The 15349-nt window shown below is 35.6% G+C and overlaps 1 protein-coding gene across 1 annotated transcript; it reads left to right on the forward strand.

Annotated features, from left to right (window-relative positions):
- Window positions 1-8085: 8085 nt before the first annotated feature.
- Window positions 8086-13910, forward strand: LOC110660694 (rab escort protein 1). The gene is made up of 9 exons (XM_021819070.2): window positions 8086-8951; window positions 9402-9524; window positions 9788-9887; window positions 10201-10239; window positions 10340-10583; window positions 10685-10760; window positions 11945-12137; window positions 13135-13215; window positions 13515-13910. Exons 1-9 carry the CDS (start codon window positions 8212-8214, stop codon window positions 13608-13610), a joined length of 1692 nt encoding a protein of 563 aa, XP_021674762.2. The 5' UTR covers window positions 8086-8211; the 3' UTR covers window positions 13611-13910.
- The last annotated feature ends 1439 nt before the right edge of the window (window positions 13911-15349 follow it).

A 15349-nucleotide genomic window follows, 5' to 3' on the forward strand; every position in this document is an offset into this window, starting at 1 on the left:
AAATTTAAAATGCGATACATAAATCATTTCTTGTTGAAACATAATTTGAATACTTCACAATCACATTTCACAAATATCAAAGCTCATAACAACTCCTTTTGTCAAATAATATATTAAACACAGTTTAGTCAAACAATCTCATAAACACAGTGTTGCCAAAATCATACACAACTTAAGCCATGACACAAAATTTCCGATCAATGCCGCGTTGTATACCACGACAAAGCAATCTACAACCCCATTAATCGAAATCAATGAGAGAGGTGGCTAGCTAGCTAATGAGTACTCATCCGATCTACAACCTCAACTGGCAAACTAGAGAGGGAGGAAAATAAACGATCTCAACCCCATAAATGAAGGAGGAAATGTGATACTGTCATGCTAAGTGTGAATCCAAAATCAATTTAAAACAATTATTTTCAATAATTTATGAGAGATCCCAAACAATTTTCAAAGTCATTTTTGTATTCACAAAGTGGCAACACAATTCATAAATAACACAGCGATTTTATAAAGTATAGCAACTCAAATTTTCAATTGGAAAACAATTACATAAATTTATTGTGCACAAACCTGACTAGAGTCGCATCTAGGCCTTGACTCAGTCTCTCCGAGTTTCCAAGTCTTTTTCAGCTGAAACACACAATTTCATAGTGTTTCAGTACCATAACTTAACATAAGTCCAAAAATAAAATTTAACTTCACTTTAACTAGCTCTATTGCGTTAAATTCGACATTCTCAAAGTTTTTGTGTTTCGGGCTACTATTCACTACACTATTCATACTGGTATCTTGGGTTCTGGCAGATTTTGATCCAACTTTGGTCAGTAATTTGATCAAGTTAAGTTCATAATTTGGTCTAACTTTCTTCATATGAAATGTTCTACTATGTCTTATGTTTCCATCGGTTCAAGAATCGCCTAAATCCGAGTTTTGTAGAGAGAGTTATAACCCTTCAAACATTGCTGCTCAATGAAATTTCTGCAGAGTTGCAGGTTTGGTAACTTAAATTTGCTCAATAATTTGAATGGGTTAATGGCATAATTTGGGGTGATGTTCTCCATGAAAGTTTTAGATCTATGTCTTATCTAATTGCTGGTAAAATTTCAGGTCATTTTGACCCTCCTAACTCGAGTTATGACCAAATGAACAGTTACTATTCATTTGGTCAGTTTGGTGCAGTGGCAGCCTGCTCTCATTTCACTTTGGTCAATTGCTTCACCCAGTTTTTGGGCATGGTTCCTTAATGAAAATTGTGCTCTTTTATGTCTATTTTCATCCCCAATTTGTGGCATATCAATTGGACTTGTAAAATTTGAGTTTTGGTCCTTCAAAGTGGGTTTGGTCATGCTGCCACCAGCATGACCATTGGACCTACGAATTTGGTTTTTATTCCAACAATTCCCACACAACTTATTTGGTCATAATTGACCATTATTTCATTTCACAATAGTTCAAACATGCCATTTATGCATTTCTCCAAATTTTGGTTCATAAACCCTAGCATTGAAACCCTAATCTCATTAACTCTTGCATTTAACCATTTCAATGCCTTTAACTAACATCACTTAACTCATTAAGGTTCATATTCCTATCCAAGCCAATCAAGCCATGCAAATTACACTCTTCACAATGCTGGCCAAAAATTCAGTTTGTCCTTCCCCCATATTTTTATTTCATTTCCTTAATCCTAAGTTCATTTCAACCATTAATCATGCATTTAAGTGAAGAAATAAGAAGTTAAACATACTAACCTTAACTTAAATGCCAATTCTTCACTTTCTCTTTTCCTTTCCTCCTTCTTTCTTGTTCCTAGGTTGAGATTGCAAGGTCTAATGAAGTTTTTAGGGGAGTTATGTGGATTGGGTGAAGAAATTCAAGCTTAAAAGTAAGCTTAAATGGAAGAAGCTTTCATGGAGATGAGAGGAAGAAATGGGGGGGGCAAAGAGAGAAGAAGAAGAAAGGAATTTTTTGTTTTTTTTTTCTTTATTTTCTTTCATCTTTATCCCTTTTAGAAGGCCAAAAATTCCAATTTAATAATTCACTTAATTAATTTGTTTATGACATCATTCATGATGTCATCAACTTTGACTTTTCCATCTTTTTCTTTTTCTTTTTCTTTTTTTTTATTTATTTTTTTCTATTAGTTCTTTAATTTAATTCTCAATTCTGAAATTTTCTTTTCTCCGATTTTATTGGACAGTTAGGTCAGGAGTCAGCTCTCGGGGTCAATTGACCAAATTGCCCCTCGCCGGTTTATCCCGGTTTGCAAATAATCCAATATTTCTTCTGGCTCCCTGACCTAATTATTTGACTGGCTTAACAGTTCTTTTTCGTGATTTTCTCTTTTCCACTGTGTTTATAAGGGTCTTAAGGACAGCAGCGTCACTTTTTACGGTTAGAAATTTGAGTTTAAAACGACTTCGCAGTCGTTCCCGAGGAGGTCACTCATCACTGTGACTCTCGGCTCGTTTAACCTCTTATGTTTTATTTTTCTTATTTATAGTTAACTAATTAAACATTACTAATTATTTGTGTTTATGGCTTTTCAAATTATCTTAAGTGTGGCCCTAATCTCATTAATTGTCCGGACCGACACCGGTCACCGGAACAGTGAAATATACCAGGCTATGCAACGGGGGTGTTACAGCCATTCTGTCTTAAGGCCTCAAAGGCCCACTGCTTCTGATCTCTGAAGCTTTCTGGCACAAACCGATTGATGAACAGTTCCACAAACTGAGTCCACGACAAACCCTCCATCCGAGGTAACACATTGTCATTCATCCATTGTCTAGGCATAGGCCCCATGACATGCTGTATACACTCTATTAGTCTTCTATCAGTCAACTGCAATTCTGTTCCTGCCTGTCTGCAGGAATCCAAAAACCGATATGCATCGTCTGACACATCATAAGTACCAGGCACCAATTTCTTGAAATTTATGATCTGTTTGTAAGGTTCTCCTCTTGGTGCGGTGGACTGCTGCTGCTGTGGAGGGTGGACAATATACTGCACCATCATATCGATGGTTCTCTGCAATCCAGCTAGAGTAGCTGCCATGGGGTCCATGGGACCCTGTGCCATGAAAGACTGATCCTGAACTGTTGGCAGCTGCTCTTCTACTTGAGCAGCTCTAGGCCTCCTACCCCGCCTCCTCGGGGCAGGCACCTCATCCTGTGCTGACACCTCGTCAGGCACATCTGGTTCTGGTGCAGTGGCAGCTCTCCTGCTTCTACGCATTTTCCTGAAATTCAGCAGCATTAGCCCACAAAATTCAAACTGCACGTTACACAACTCTATAGACTCATATTTATACACAATATATGGAGCAGAAACTAGAAGCAAAGATGACAATGCAAGACGAATGTGAACCCTATTTTCAGCATGTGACCCCTAGTAGACTCTTCCCAACACTTTAGACAAACATTCCCTAAGAATCTGGAGCCTAAGCTCTGATACCACATTTGTCACGACCCAACCTATGGGCCGGACCGGCACTAGGACCTGGGCCAGCCTAAAGCCCCCGAGGCCCGTAGTAAGCCTAACTATTCACTTAACCCAACTCTAAGGCCCATTTGGGCCCAATATCAAGAAAACAACCGGATGGAGTCCGGCCATAAAGTGGACCTTTCAACGGGGAGTTTTTGACTCACCCGACCTGTAAACAAAATATATCATCACTTGGGGAGCTCAGCTCACCCTCCACATACTCAAATCAACATAAAGATAAATGGGAGCTCAGCTCCCTCATCCAGTCCATCAAACATGCATATGATAATTTTACAGGTTCACATAATAATTATATTACAGACCCGAATCATTTAAATAATTATAACACATGCGGAAAATCTAGGAGTAAATAAAATTACACCAATATTGAATAACAACCTGCGAAGAAGAAAAGCAGGTTAACCACAATAAAATCCTCCTGTAGCCTGAAAAAATTTTGAACAGGAGTGAGCGTTCGACTCAGAGAGTAAAATATCAATTTTAACCATAATCTCTATAACTATCTAAAACTAATGCATCCTGTAGAGTAAAATGCAACATCAACAACATTTTCACATCATAACATCAAAAGGTAATTTGGAGCACTCACACACCCGGTGATATCAATCATAATATATGGGAGCTGATCCCCTATACATCTCTCTTAAATCCAACCTGGTGCCAGAGAAGAACTCAAGCCGGACTTTCGCTTAATAAACCAAATCGGGGGTCCCAGCGAAGAACTCAAGCCGTGACTACCCCTCGAAGGATCGGGCCCCAGCGAAGATCTCAAGCTGTGACTACCCGTCCTATCCATAGTCCACACTACATCACACGCACGCCAACGCACACACACTGCTCCAAATTACCACAACAACATACATGGCACTTTCACAGTTATGAATGCAACATAAATCGTGCCTGAAGTTTATCTACATAGATAAATGCACATAAGTGATGCATGGGCATGCTTGAACATATAATAATAGTGAAATTACAATTAAATTAATATTTTACTCACAGACTTGACAAAGGTCACTGTGGCTGCTAGGCGGAGGAAGAAGGTTGTCCCGACTCACCTGACAATTACATTACAATTATTTAACACAAATGACTCAATACAATCAACAAAAGACCAAATACGTCCTAAGTCGTGCCGAAAATCCGGCAGAATCTCCCCTATACCTAGGACCTATCCAACCTGCAAAATGGCTCAAAACACACTTCTATATTCATAATCCATATATCCACAACTCAATCACATCACACAGCCCCTCCTGGGCCCATCAAATCAGTCATCCATCACAATATGAAAATTTTCAATTTAGTCCTTATAATTGATCATTTTTGCAAAAACTACCCAAACAAGCTCTAAAAATTCTAAAACTTTGCCCCACGGTCCTTAGCAATATTACTAGGCTATTGCAAAAAGAATCATAATTTTCTGAGCTACCATGAATATTTTATAGATTTTTAATCCTATTTAAGCACTAGAAAATTACAAAAAAGCAAGGTTCGGGTTTACCTTTGCCGATTCCGACTTCAGGAACGTGCTCGGGATGTCTGACAATGGGGGGGTAGCCAAAACCTCGGTCCAATTCGTAGACTTTTCCAGAACAGTCCATCTGCTCGAAATTTGCGATCTTGGCCAATCATCGAATTTCCGCGAATTGAGGATACCTACACGAAGCCCACAACACGGGGGTTAGTACATAAATTTTTTAGAATTTTCTAAGCTCATTTAATGTTCGGAAAAATACTGCGACGTTCCGTGGGACCCACCAAAAAATGGTGTCGGAAAAATTCGAAATTTATGTCGCCACGAAGCTCTCGACGAGTGGAGCGCTCTGGTACTCTCGGTTTTCTCGTGGGATTCACGGTTTGTGAGAAATCTAGCCCGAAAGTCAAAATGGGCTAAAACTTCCCGGGCAAAAATTGGACAAACCGCTCAATGGATTTCGGTGTTCTTGGTGTCTATGGAAAGCTCTCGACGAGTAGATGAGTTTAGACACAAGACCCGGTCCAATTGGTGGCCGGATCGGCCAAATTTTGGCCGGGAAGGTGAACGGTCGCGCTACGAGCTGCCGCTCAAGCCGCTTCGGCTGCTCCAGCGGCCTACCGTGGGGGAGGGCTGAGGTGGCGCGCCGGCGAGGTGGGGAGGCAGGGGAGGTGGCGGCACGGCAAGGGGAGGAGGGAGGAGAGAGAAGAGAGAGAGAGAAGGGGAGGAGGTCGGGACGCGCGAAAGAAAAGGAAAGAAGAAAAAGGAGCCGGTCCGATTCGATCGGTCCGTTTCGATTTGGCCGGTTCGATTCGAAATATAAAATTTTGAATTTTTACTCTGCATTGGGACCGAAAACGAGGTCCAAAAATTTCGAAAAAATTTTAGAAAACTCAGAAAAATTCGTAGACTCTAAATATATTTTTAGTTTTGCCACGTGGTCTTTAAATTAATTTTTAAAAATCATCAAAGTTTATATTTTCGAAAAATCGAACCTGATTTTTAAAATTCGAAAAATCTCAAAAAAATTCCTAAAATTTAAATAAAATTAAAATACCAAAAAATACTCATAAAATAATAAAATTTAAAATTTTGGGGTGTTACAGTTATTTTCCTTCCTTTCCTTTTTTCACCTATCAAACAAGGTGTTAGGGATTTTTTTGATAATGCTGTTTGGGTTTTGCCCTAAACGCTTAATGCCTTGCAGTGTTAATCTATTGAAGGAATAATATTTTATACCCTTCACTTGCCCAGCTTCTGATCTGAAAAAGAAACAAGCTAAATAAGAAGAGCACAAGTTACAGACTTTTGTTGTCTACTCATTTTGTTTGGTGATAATAGTAGAGATTCTACGGAAATTATAATAGAAGGATATATGGCGACAATGTGAACTTTAAGGGTTTGAGCTATAGAAAAAAAAATGTCAATATTAAGTTGTGGTTTTATAATTGAGAATGACAATTTATTATGGTTGTGAATTTTGGATTCGTTTAATTTTTGTTCATCATTTTCTTTTCTTTTTTTTTGTCATTTATGATTTCGGATTTCTGAAATATCAATTGCCATATGGAGGTCCAAATCAACATTTTTTGGATCGGTTCGATTTAACTCCCACTTCGATTTGATTCAACTGACAAAATTTTAGTTTAGTTCTATAATCCTTAATTTAGCCATCAAATCAATGATTCTCAACTGGCGTGATACTCTTGGAGTTGAACGCCCTTACCCTCAATATTAAACTCTATGGAAAAAGTTGTCCATATGAAAATGGAAAAAATTGAGAACTATGAACCTCGAGATTAAGGTCTCTAAAAAGGCGTTGTTGGAGGTTGCAGCGAATAATCCTCCAGTTCTATTTTAGTGCTTCACAACTGAATTGACTCGGCACTATGCCTACGCTGCTAAGCACAGTGAAAGTGCATGACTTGGTGAGTTGGCTATTGCTAATTTTATGCGATTTAGCTATTTGCAATGAAGGGGGATCGACAATGCCGGACGGAAATGCAATGGCAATATCGGTGGAGATGTTAAGAGAGGAAGCGAGCAGCTGGACTTAGAAGCAGCATCTAGTAATGGGAAATGATTTTATTATAATAATTAATTATATAGATTTTATATGGATTGACATCATCAATAATTATAATAAATACATTATACATAAATAGAAAATACTAAATATACATGAAATTTATCTTTTCTATTTGAAGAAATAACACAGATTTTTTGTGAATATAAGGTTATAAGGTAAAAAAAAATTTTTAAGCTCCTAATAATTACTTTTAGAGTTAAATAAATTTTTATCAATTTAATTATTTTTTTAAGTTCCTAACAATTATTCTTAAAATTAAATAATTTTTTATCAATTTAGTTAATTTTTTTAAGTATCTGATGATCACTCTTAGAGTCAAATAAATTATTATCAATTTAGTTTATCCTTTTAAATTTCTGATAATTATGCTTAGAGTCAAATAAATTATTGTCTATTTAATTGATTCATTTAAATCGCTATAAATTGAAAATTCACTTTTATAAGTCTCCATTTGATGTTGTGTTTGCTCTGTTAAACGTAATTCAAACATGTCCAATGCCATTAAGTCATGCAGTACCTGAAACTCCTCTTCTACATTCAGCACGGGACATGTAAAAAAGTACTAAATTTAACACGGAGCATATTGAATAACAATAATAGTATATAATTTTTAATTATTTATCTTTTTTTAATGAAATTAAGTCACACATAGAGAATGAGAGAGCAATATAGAATTTAGCTCTTAAATTATAAAATAAAAATAAATATCAAATAAATATCTATCCATATATAAGTCACGTGATAAAAATTATGACTTTTTGATCTAAATTTTTAACGTTGTAACACAAGAGTAATTATCAAATTTTGAATGAATTAATTAAATTGATAAAATTTATTTAATTATAATAATAATTATTAAGACTTAAATGAATCAATAAAAATTAATTTAATTCTAAAAATAATTATCAAGAGATTTAAATAGATCATTTAAATTAATAAACACCCTATGTGTATGATTGCACAATTTCATTTAATTTGAATATTTTGTTATCAAATATTAAAAGTAAACTATAGAAAACTCAGGCATTTTTTATTATTACGAATTAGGTAGCAATCAACAGCAACGGTTCTTCTTGTTCTTGCGAGCCGTGGCTGTTGGCGACTATCACCCAACGACTCCCTCTCTTGTGCCGCCATGAATGAACCTCCATTGTATCCGCCAATTGATCCAACGACCTTCGACCTTATTGTCGTCGGAACCGGCCTACCAGAGTCCGTGATCGCCGCCGCAGCCTCAGCTTCCGGAAAATCCGTACTTCACATCGACCAAAACAACTTCTATGGATCCCACTTCGCCTCTCTCACTATCCCACAACTCACCTCTTTCCTCAATGCCAATTCTACTTCTCTACCGCCGCCGTCCTCCTCGAACACCGTAACCAGCAGCGACGATTTCTCCGTCGAAAATCTTACCACCCGGCCTCTCTATTCAGACGTCGAGATTTCCTCATTTTCCAATCAACTTTTGGAAGAAAACTCTAATAAGTTCTATCTCGATTTATCGGGACCTAGGGTTTTATTTTGTGCGGATAGGTCCATCGATTTTTTGATAAAGTCTGGAGCAAGTCAGTACGTGGAATTCAAGAGCATAGATGCGAGCTTCTTGGGCGATGAGAATGGGAAGCTGTGGAATGTGCCGGATTCTAGGGCTGCTATATTTAAAGACAAGAGCTTGAGCTTGATGGAGAAGAATCGGTTGATGAGGTTCTTTAAGCTGGTGCAGGGACAATTGGCTGCTTCTTCTGGCGGAGATCGAGTAAATGAGAATAAAGAAGAAGAACAAGAATCAGAGAGTCCGGGAATTTCAGAGGAAGATTTGGAGCGTCCATTTGTTGAGTTCATGACTAAAATGAAGTTGCCTTCCAAGATTAAATCGTACAGACTGCTGTCATCTTTATCTATCTGATAGTGAGAGTTATTTTTATAGCTGTTGCCATTTTTATATTCTTCTATATCCTAATCCTCAATGAATTTTAGTGAAATTGCGGCTTTTCTTATGTCCAAACTAAAATTTTTGGGTTTGTTTATCGAATTCCCTATTTGATGAGAATTACTAATGCAATCCTACTTTCTCCGTCTTTGTCTGCAACAGATTCTTTCAACTAGCTATTAACAATCAGAAAAGATGCTGAAGAATGTCTTTACTTTTTAACATTTACTGGATGAGGTCTTTCTATTTGTTTTTGGTGATCCATTGTCCTTCTACTCTTGATGAACATGTGTTCAAAATATTATTGGGATTGCTCTGTTTCTCGTAGATTAGATGTTAGCTATTTGTACAATTCAGTCTGGTGATTCATATTTTATCCATCTTGCTCTCTGCAGGATTATCCTGTATGCTATAGCCATGGCAGATTTTGACCAGGACAACAAAGAGGAATGTAAAGATCTACTCAAGACAAAAGATGGAATAGCCCGCTTGGCTCTTTATCAATCGTCAGTTGGCAGGTTCATGCTGCCTTCTTATTCATAGCTGAGGCCATTTATCCTCTATTTTAAAATTGTGCTCTTTTTAAGATTGAGTAGTTTCACGGTTATGCTGCTAGTGTTATATTGATGGCAGAAATACATATTGTATAACTTCTTGATCACATCACTTTCTCCCATTTGGTGTATTCTAAAAGAAGAGTAGGCATTGTGGTTCTTATAGTAGGCAAGCAAGTTAAATCAAATTATTGTTATTCTTTCTTAACTATTATTGTCCCTTTTAGGTTGACAAATGCACTTGGGGCTTTTATATATCCTATTTATGGTCAAGGGGAAATGCCACCAGCCTTTTGTCGTCGTGCTGCAGTCAAAGGCTGTGTTTATGTAAGTTGTAGTTAATGGTGCTATGACTATATTTTTTCTTTCTTACTTGGTGAAATATGGACTCTAATTTTGGTCAATAATGCCTTTTCTTTGCAATCAAGTGAATATCCTTACTCTCTAATATCCTTGGGTTGTGTGGATATTAGTGCTTCTTTGTGCATTTGGATTTTCAGATATATGTTAATCAAATAGCTATCCCCCAGTGACTGGAAAATATAATGAATTTGAAAATGGTGCACCCTAAATTATGGAATTTTGATATTGAAAGTTTTGCTAATATTGCTTATCTCTGTTTGAAACTTCTGCTGTACAGGTTTTGCGAATGCAAGTGATTGCTTTGCTTATGGACAAGGTGCTAAAATATGTTAATGGTTCGCTTATATATGGATAATATTAAATTAGTGTAGCTACTTTTGAGGTACAAATCTCTTATTGCTTTAAACTTTTTTCAGAGTAGTGGCATGTACAAAGGCATAAGATTGGCTTCTGGTCAGGACATATTTAGCCAGAAGCTAGTTCTGAATCCATCCTTAACAGTTCTATCAGCCTCATCTTCTCCATTGGATTCTTTCCATGAACGTTTTCATTTTCTATGCTTGAGAGATGTTAAACAGAAGGTGGCTAGGGGAATATGCATTATCAGAAGTTCATTGAAGCCAGACGTATCAAATTTCCTGGTTGTATATCCACCTCGATGTAAGATTAATATCTAGTTTTTCTCTTTTAGTTTGATGCAGTTTTTTGAATAAAAGAAATTGTTTTCTTCTGCTTTTTAATTCTTCTCTTTTTTTTTTTAGCATTGTATCCTGAGCAGATTACATCAATTCGAGCTCTCCAGTTAGGTGGCAATTTAGCTGTTTGTCCTCCAGGCATGTAAGTTTGTAGTCCTTTGGAGGATTCATATTACCATCTGTGTGCCAAATTTTTCATGTTTCTTTTGAGTTTCTGTTTATACAGTTAAGCGTGTAGTATGGTTAAATAAATATGCTGTGGCAATTATTTGTCATAATCCAAAAGCAAGGCTCTTGCTGAAGAGATAGAAGAGAAATCATGAACTATGGAACTTTTTACAATTATCTGCAATTCTCTTAATTTTATCATTTTCGGTCATAAGCTTTAGTTAGTTTTGCAATTGTATACCTGCAAGCCTTTTTTTTTAAAAAAAAAGTTTGTTTTTTTTTTTTTTTTTTTTTTTTAAAAAGGAGACTAAACAAGAGCTATAGAGCTCACATTCTGCTGAGAAGAAGTTAACGTGGCATGAACTCCACATTACAGACTCAGAACACGCATGACTTGGAAGTGGAAAATGTTCTTGGCGGTAGTCCATTTGATTTGGTTGAGGCATATATGCTTCAGGAAGTGGAGTTTATGCCATATCACTCTTCAACATTTTGTGCTCCCATAATTCCTGAAGTCCCATGTAGCACTTTGACAAATTAACAATAGTTTTGAGCAAAAGCTAATGGAGGACACAATTGTAAAATCCATTGAATTTTATGACCTAAATTATAAATTAAAAGAACTAAACACAACTCTAAAAATGCCAAAGTTCCTTTTCTTTTTTGGGTCTTTAACCTTATATTAAATGAATCAAGAAATATAAATCTGAAAATAGATATGGAAGACTTGACCCTTCCTCAATTTATACACTTACGTATATTTTTAACTGTGATATTTAAATTTTAGCTGGAAAGAAGGAATTATGATTCCAAACTGCTTTTATGATATTGAATTCTTCTTTTAAGTCCTGTGAGTAGGCTGCTTCATCCAAAAGATTGTGAGATTTAGGAAATGCCTAGCTAATATTTACCCTTTCTGAGACTAGCATTGGGACATATGAAAAGATGATATGGGAACAGTAATTATACTTATTGATAGACAAAATCATTATCGTTTATTTATTTTTCCTCTAAGTTAATACAATGAGAATGGACTAGGTGAGGTCCACTGTTTGTTTTGCTATGACCCCCCGTTCTTCATCTCCTCAAGAAAATTATGATGATTGACTTGACAATTTGCTGTTTCTTTTTCTACCCTTTATAATTCTTTCGTTTCAGGTTTGTGCTGTATGTTTCAGCTTTGTGTGATGATGCCCATGAGGGGAAGAAGTTATTAAATGCAGCCATGAATGCCCTTCTCACTTGTCCTGATTCTGTAAATCCCGAAAGTATTTCTACAGATCAAATTGAGAATTCAGGACCAAAATCCACTTTACTTTGGAGAGCATTGTATATTCAGGAGCTTACAATGGTTTGCTTCTTGACTTTTCTTGGCATATATGTTCTTGGTGTGTATTGAGTATGACATTCATAGATATACGTAACTATGAGGTGAACCTTAATAGTTATGAGGATCCTGATATACTTGATTGTCTGTTAGTGGGGTAGCTTAGTTGTCAGGATTCAGTTGCCAGGTAGTCTTTTTTTTTTTTTTGAAGTAAGTCAGTAAAATATTGTTATTTCTTATTGTCTTGGGTAGTTGAAGCTTGTCAAAGTGACGTCAACCATTGTTTATATGATTCTCTAACTTTCAAGTACCAGCTATGCACATCTTGTCTTTCTCAACTTATTTTCAGTTTATCTTATTATCATTTCTAAGCTGGATGAAAAGAACTCAATGGTTTAATTGAAATTCAAATATTAACTTTGGCTTTCTGTATATTTGTTTTAAGCTTATAGTTTTAAGTTGGATTGAAGTACCTGCATTTGACTTCTGCTTATGCAACTTGCTGATTGTTGCTGGTTCCTAGTTTTATTATCCTAGGCTCTGCAATCTAATTTGATACCTAGAATTTTGTTCTGTCTCATTATCTATGATGCACTTATTTACCATTTTCTATTTCCACATGTTCTATGTGGTTGAAGCTCTCAGTGTTTCGGGAGTCGGTATGGATGGGTGCGTATTGGGGTGGTGTGTTGTTTGACTGACAAATGCCTCTTTTTTCTCAGTACCTCTAGTAAGTCGGGGGATCCATTCAACTGATTTGTATTGATTATTGGTCAATTTAACTGCCCTTAAAAAATTATTTTGGGGGCCAACATGACAACAGGGAACTTGTATGGAATATATAGTTATTTACTAATTGCACAAGAGAATCTTCTTTCAGATCTCTCTCTCTCTCTCTCTCTCTCTCTCTCTCTCTCTCTTCATATATATATAAGCGTTGCTGAAGTCTTGGAAGTGTTTGTAGATCTGGCTTCACTGAAATTGATATGGGCTTGACCTGGATAGTCTTTTTATATTTCAGGGTCATTTTGATTCTATCAGCTCCACTCCCATGCCTAGTGGAAATCTAGACCACAATGATATCTTAGATTCAGCTATGAAGGTACTTTATTTTCTGTTTCACTTTATATGATGAATAAGGTTTCATTATGCAAAAATCTTTATTTATATTTGTTCTCACTTTAATGTATTCCCATCAACAAGCTTTCTGTGTGTGATCGTGTCATTTTTCAATAATATTTTTAAGAGGAAAATGAATGAAAATGACTGAACAAACTAGTGCATGCACCTTTCTGGTTTAATTGCATTTTTGTTTTCATGTAAGTGTGTTTACTGAGATTGAAAATTTATCTACCTTTTTTTGTGCTGACAATAATTTTTGGTGGTTCATGCACTTCACAGCTGTATCAGAAGATGTATCCAAATGAAGAGTTCTTCCCAGACACAACCTCGCCTGAGAATTGTGAGCAAGATGATGAGCTCAGCTTGGAGACGTAGAGGTGGAAGTGTTTTTCTGGAACATACACTTTACCTGTTGCCTGTAATGTTAAAGAGTATACAACCATAATGTCTACTAATGCAACAATGCTTTTACTTTAGTAGATGCATTTCCTGAATAGGGTTAGGGTGAGAAACTTCAGAGGTTATTTTATTTGCTGGATAGCACCGGCCAAGCTTCAGTTTTTGTTGTAAAGTAGAAAAGAGCTGATATGGAGCTTATCGTGATTGAACATAACTTCGCAGAAGAGAACATTAATTCTTTAATGTGAGGATGTTGGATGGGTTTGGACACTTGAAGTTGGGCCTTGAATCCCATAAGTAACTTAAAGCATAATTCGGTCGAAAACACCGATTAGTGAGATGACGAGAAAGGGTATGTGTATGTCAATGCTCATCCCTCCTTCGCCTTTGCCAAAAAAGCAAAACGACAATCTGCTACAATACAAGACGAAAGACTACTGAGTGAAAATTCCAACGGTCCAAGCTCTTCAAACGAGGTAGTCCAATGTGACTTTTCCCATTGCTAACTTATTTTTGCCACTTCTCAAACATGCGGCTCGGTCATTGGTAAGGCTTTCGTGCGCCTGTTGTTCTTTTCTTTTCGATTTTTGACCCAAACACCCTTTCTAACTCGCATGTGTTTAAGGGTATTTTGGTGGCAGAATAGGTATTTTGTTTTTGGGCAGTAAAATCCAAAGGAACAGAGTGATAGTTAGCGTGTAATAAGATATAGGAAAAAGTTAAAAACCTCGTAGTCTCTGCTGCAACTCCTGACAAAGCTAACTCAAACTAACCCACTCTTCTTTGCAAAAAAAAAAAAAAAAAAAAACCCACTCCCGTCCTTTTCCTTTTTAATCCAAATAATTTCCATTTAACTCAAAATAAAGTCCAAAATGATCAAAACTGTGCTTCATTTAGCTTGTAAAAAAAAAAAAATAACTTATAAGTAAATTTGAGTTATAAATATTTAAAATTTTAAAGTTATTATATGCTTAATTAAAATATTTATAAATAGTGAAAAATAACTTATAAGTATGTAATTTAAATTTTTAATCAATCGACAGTGACTATATTTGGAGGATGTGATTTCTTATAATATTAAAAATAAAATAATCAAAGAAGTGTTCTTTTTAAAAAAAAAAAAAAAAGTGCTTGCCTTTAAGAGCGTCAAAATGAAGATTTTGATTTTTTTTTTCTTTTTTAATAAAGTGTATTCAATTAACAACACATTTTGAGTTAAAAATTCTATAAAAAAAATAAAGATTTCTTAAATTAATAGTTAAAAAGGTGAATAATTCTGTTTAGCGCGTAAATCTGGTGGCAAATAATTTTTTAAGTTTCTGTTTGTTCAGTAAAAAATATTTTTCACATATTTTAATAATTAAATATTTAAAAAATTAGCCAATAAATTTTTTTTTATAAAAGAAAAAACGAGGCCATATTTAAGAAAAATAAAATTCCTTCAATACAGTACAACTATGGCTTCTAAAAAATAGGGAAAAAAAAAATAAATGTGATGCTCATAAATGGTAGTCATTTATATATGTGAAATTAAATGATTACGACAAATTAATATAAGAGCACATATGCAAAATCACTTTCCTTATGGTATTATGCATATGAAAACTAAATAAAATAATGAAATTTTGAAATGGATTTGCTGGGAAGCAGTTAAAGGTCGTCTAAGCAACACAACAAAATAATTCATATCACAAAACAAAAATACCATATTATCT

The sequence above is a fragment of the Hevea brasiliensis genome, chromosome 16 (genome assembly GCF_030052815.1).
Source record: "Hevea brasiliensis isolate MT/VB/25A 57/8 chromosome 16, ASM3005281v1, whole genome shotgun sequence".
Lineage (NCBI taxonomy): Eukaryota > Viridiplantae > Streptophyta > Magnoliopsida > Malpighiales > Euphorbiaceae > Hevea > Hevea brasiliensis.